This window comes from Belonocnema kinseyi, chromosome 6 (assembly GCF_010883055.1).
Source record: "Belonocnema kinseyi isolate 2016_QV_RU_SX_M_011 chromosome 6, B_treatae_v1, whole genome shotgun sequence".
In the NCBI taxonomy this organism is placed as follows: Eukaryota; Metazoa; Arthropoda; class Insecta; order Hymenoptera; family Cynipidae; genus Belonocnema; species Belonocnema kinseyi.
Window position 1 is genome coordinate 7280956 of NC_046662.1, and position 5096 is coordinate 7286051.

Consider the following 5096-nt stretch of genomic DNA (forward strand, 5'->3'; position numbering starts at 1 on the left):
ACTACACGGACAATAAGATTTTTGAAAAATTCAAAATTATGCAGATTTTATTTTAAAAGGTTAATTTTAAGTTTTGAGGATTTTAAAATATGTCGAAAAAGAGATTTTTAAACATTGTTTTCAATTATTTTATTTTTATTTTGAGGAGTAAAATTGTATCAAGATTCATGGTTAAACTTCAAATGATTTCTTTATTTTGAAACATGGATTCTAAAAGAAAATTGAATGAAAATTACAAAATTACAACAACCAAAATTCTGTTATGCTTAATAAATATTTAAAAGTATTAAAAAAATTCAAAGTTAATTTTAAACTTGTGAAAAACTTCATTTTTTTAAGTGTAGATTTTTTAAGGCTTTGAAAAAGGAAGCTGAATTCAAATTACGAAAGGTTTCAAGAGAATAAAAAAATGTTGTTTAGATTCGTAGAAAAATGTTCAATGATTTTTGATTTAGAAAATGTTAACCTTAGGATAATGTTCTAAAAGATTTCAAAGTATTTCCAAAAAATTTTCGAAAATGAATCTGCAAGTCTGTAAACAATTTTAAGAAAAATGTTAAAAGACGTTTAGAACGTTTAGATATTTTAGAAAGATTAAAAAATAATGGTTAATTTGAGAATTATGAAAATTTGGAGAAAATTGTAGATTGTTTGCAATTTTGTAAAAAAGAAGCTTTTTATGAATTTGTAAAAGTTTTTAGATAATCAAACAATATTATTTAGATTTTTAGGGAAATTTTAAATAAACTAAAATTATACATTGTAAACAAACTCAATTAAATTTAATGAATTAATTTAAAAAATTTGATTTTCTTCATAAATATTGTCATGAAATTTAGCTTCAGATTTAAGAGGAAAAGGGAATTTTGATTATACTTTTTTTTTAAATTAAACATGAACTAAAGTTATTTTATGCTAAAAAATATGCGTTAAAAATTATTGATAAAATCGAGGAAAATGTTCTATTGTTAATTATAACTAGTTTTGGAAAAGATCTCGAGTTGTACTTTTTAAATAAATATTTCACCATTTTAATTGTTTACTTAACAATAGTTTTTAGGCTTTTAATTTTTTCGCTCTCACTTTAGGCAATAGTTGAAACTATTATTTAACTATTAACTATTATTTCTCTGCAAATCTCGTTGGTACGTTTTTGTTAAAAAACTTTTATTTAGGGATTATAAAATCGTTATTTTTGTAATCAATAGGTCTTCACAAATAAATTTTTTAAAATAAAAACGTACCAATGAGATTTGCAGAGAATCTTTTAATAAATAAAATATAAGCGCTATAGCATTAGAATTGAATAAGAATTGCAAGTTTTACCTAGAGAGAAGAAGAAAAACATCAAACTCTAAATAGTTATTGTCAAATAAAGAACACCCAAAATGTTTGTTTCAAAAGTCCACCTCGAGTTATTTTATAAAATTAGTTATAATTAACATTAGCATATTTTTCTCGATTTTAAAAATCATTTTTAACCGGGTTCATTTTTTGAACTTGAAATAACGTATGTTTATAATAATAAATAATACTAATATTAATAAATAATTCATAATAATAATAAATTTAATAATTAATAATAAATGAGGAAACAAATTGCGTTCTTTAAAACAAATAATATGTCCATTAAAATATTTGAAAATTTGAAATGAATTTAAATTAATAATTAAAAATATTAGAATATATATTATATAATATAATATAAAATTTAGACTATTTTCTTTTTAGATATTTAAAAATTAAATAAAAGTAGGAATGCACTGGGATATTTACGTCTAAAATCAGTGAATTTCACGATTTTCGAAAATTATTCTTAATTGAAAAAATTCAAAAAAATCCTAGCGATTATTATCTTTTACCCAGAATTATCAGGCCATTATTTTTATATAACAAACATTTTTTAAACATTTTCGCTGTGCATTTTTTGAATTCTAGGCCAACTGCATAGCTGGCGCCGCCACACGGCGACCGTCAACTCTCATGACAAATATTTTCCACAGGCCGCCAGAAAGTGGAATGGGGCTGGTTTTTTGTAGATGATTCACAATCTTAACTATGTTAGGTTTTTTTTACCGGAAATCGGTCATTTTAAACCAAAATCATTATACTTAGAAACGAAACTTACAATTTTGAACAACTTCAGGTGATTTTAGTATTTATGATTGAAAGTTGGTATTTTGTAACAAAAGTGCAACGGTTAGGTTGTCTATAGAAAAATAGCATACACATTTGAAGTTAACATATCAATTTTCACCAATTCTTAAAAATATTGTCTTTGTTTTTCTTTTCTATTATTTTAAATGATAGGTATTGTAAAATACAAAAATTTGGTATTTAACTGCATTGTCTTGCATGAAGCTGGTATTTTTCAAAGAAAAAATACAGTAAAACTCTTCAATGGTCCTCCCTTCTATAGCCCTTCCGAGAATTCTGTCCGCGCCGCATGTAGGTGTAACAGGATCTGCGTGGGGTGTGCGGGAGATGCGGCTGTCACTTAGGCGAGGACTCAAGCATGAACAAACAAAAGCGGAGCGGGCTACAATAAGTTAGTTCCCACCCACCGTCAGCGCCAAAATTGGCCCTATAGAAGAGTTTCACTGTATTTCCCTTATGTTAAAAAAATGCCCTTTTCTCGAAGAACAATTCCCCATCACCGTGATCCCTCTTATCCTATATAGGAAGCTGTTTAAAAAAAACTATCTGATTTCTGTTAAGGATGCACCAAGTCCAATCGCCCTGGAACCGTGCTGTGGTAATAGAGCAGCGGTTTTATCCTTGCTAGTCAGATTACCTACCGGTGGAGAGCCTTACACACCGGAAGGGCAAAGTGCCGGTTTGGCAGTTGCTTCTGCCTTAGTCACCCTTGGTAGTCCTCGAAGGCCATCGCAAGAATTGACCACGAAGGAGCCAAAAAAATCAAGGAAATCAGCCAGTCAACATCCAGACTCCACCTGCATTTAGCGGTAAAACTACACTCACCGGGAGAATTAATTAGGAGACCCAGTGTCTAACTTCTCTCTTTATAAACTTACTCGCGTCGATGGGAAGTCTCGAATTTTTCCAATCACGATCGCGACGCCTAGTCTTTGCATATCACATGGTACATAGTTTCAATTGTACCATATTTGTGTTCATTTTTTAAGACTGCTTCAGTTTGTAAAAGACTTGTAACTAAAATTCCTACCTTACCGACTTAAAGATAATTCTACATCTCAAGTGGTTGATGTCCGTGCTAAGTTTCTAGAATATTCTAGAAACTTAGCAAGGACATGAACCACTTGAGATGTAGAATTATCTTGAAGTCGCTAGGGTAGGAATTTCTAGCCAGGAACGCCCTTTATCTACTAATTTCTTCCCTTTTTTTATCCAAGCGACAAGAGCAAGGGCAACTTGAATTTAATACAAGCTTGAAACTTTCGATGTTGTTTTTAAGACTTTATTTTTAATTTCTCTTCCAACTAGTTGCTCACTGATCTCGATTTATTGATTCCATCGACGCGAGAATTGTACAGATTTGTATATACATTTTATTATTTCGTTTGAAATCGGACTAATAAGTTTTAATGAGGAACGTCCAGGCTGTGTTAATAATAATTGATAACAAATGCAAGTATTTAGGAATTGCTCTCTTGAGTGAAGGAAGGAATTTAGCGATCATTGGCGAAAAAATTCTTTTACATTCGTTTATAAATATCCAATATTTACTTTATTATTATTTTTATTTTATTTTTTTGTTTTGTTTCGATGCTTCGGACGTTTATCATTCATATGATAGATATGTATGCAATAGATAGTTTAAATCAAAAGGAAAAAAATCGCAGGATGAGGAAGTCGTAATGAAGAGACTTAAGGAACAAGGGCGTTGCAATAAGAGTGATAGTCTCGCCTAGATTTATATTTTATGACGTCTTCTTTCTTCCTAACTTCGACCTAATTCATTTTTTAATACTCATTCAACTTTCGGTATCATAATTTTTTCGTTACTTCCTTTTGGATTTTTCTTAACAATACCCTATTGTCGAATCAGGGCACCCAATTTTTTTTAAAGATAGACTTAGCTTAATTTTTTTTACACATCTAGTTTAAGAACAATTATTTAAAGCCTAACGCCTCACCATTTTCTCGTATTTATCGCTTAGATTAAATTAACTGCCAGCTGCTTTTTTTTCCAAGTTCCTTTAAAAACATGAATCTCCAGATATTTTTTTTTGTCTTAATGTAGAGGCTACAGTTTGATTTGACAATTCTGTAGCGAGTGTCTCGAGTCTAGAGATAATTGGAAAGCATCCCTTACATTCCAATTTTACTGAATGACTGATTAAAGATTAATGAAACCCGACAGAAAGAACATGCCAAATTGATTGATTACGTCTTCACTTGTATTAGAATTGAGAAACTCTTAAGATTTTTATTTGAAAGAAAAGAAAAAATCTGATAATTGTAAGATTTAGTGTTAAATAACACGAATTTTAAGAATGAAATCGAACCCGAAAGTAGATTTAAGATTAGGGGCTATGTACAAAATTTGGGCTCGAAAGAAAAGAAAAAAAACTGTATTTAAAATTCGATACTCGATTTCGTAAAAGTAGATTGCAACCATTTTTCTAGAAATGTAGTCGAAAGTATTTATTTTTATTCGAGCGCGAAACTTTGATAAACGAAAGGAGCAAGGCCAAGGAATGACGTTTTCATAAAATTCTTCGCTTTCCTCGTCAAATTTATTATACTGATGTACTGATATTTACTGTAAATAGGCATAAATCAATCAGAACAAATGCATTTCAACTTTGCAGAGATGAAACATGCTGGCGAAGAAATTACTCCAGATTTTTTTGGAGATTGTTTTCGGATAACTGTACATAGAAAAGATAAATTTTTAAAATCAGAGAGACTTTTTCTCCAAAGGAGTGCACTTTTCGCATGTTCGTTATTTAGGGTGGCCACTGAATCGGTAATTTATTTTTTTTTGTCGGAATTTTACCAAATTTTAGAAGAAAAATCTCTCCAATCACTTGAAATTTCACAATAATGCATTTTGAAAAAAGTTTGTTCATTTTTTTTAAATGTTAACTTCAATTGTGAACATTTTCATT

At 29.6% G+C, this 5096-nt stretch overlaps 1 protein-coding gene across 2 annotated transcripts in view; it reads left to right on the plus strand.

The window, feature by feature from the left end:
• The window catches only part of LOC117174351 (attractin-like protein 1), a 149257-nt gene extending 145438 nt beyond the window's left edge, over positions 1-3819 (plus strand). For both annotated transcript variants that reach the window (XM_033363396.1, XM_033363397.1), the window contains exon 12: positions 2719-3819. In XM_033363396.1, the coding sequence (XP_033219287.1) occupies positions 2719-2964 (246 nt within the window). In that variant the 3' untranslated portion in view covers positions 2965-3819. The remainder of the gene's footprint in view (positions 1-2718) is intronic.
• The last annotated feature ends 1277 nt before the right edge of the window (positions 3820-5096 follow it).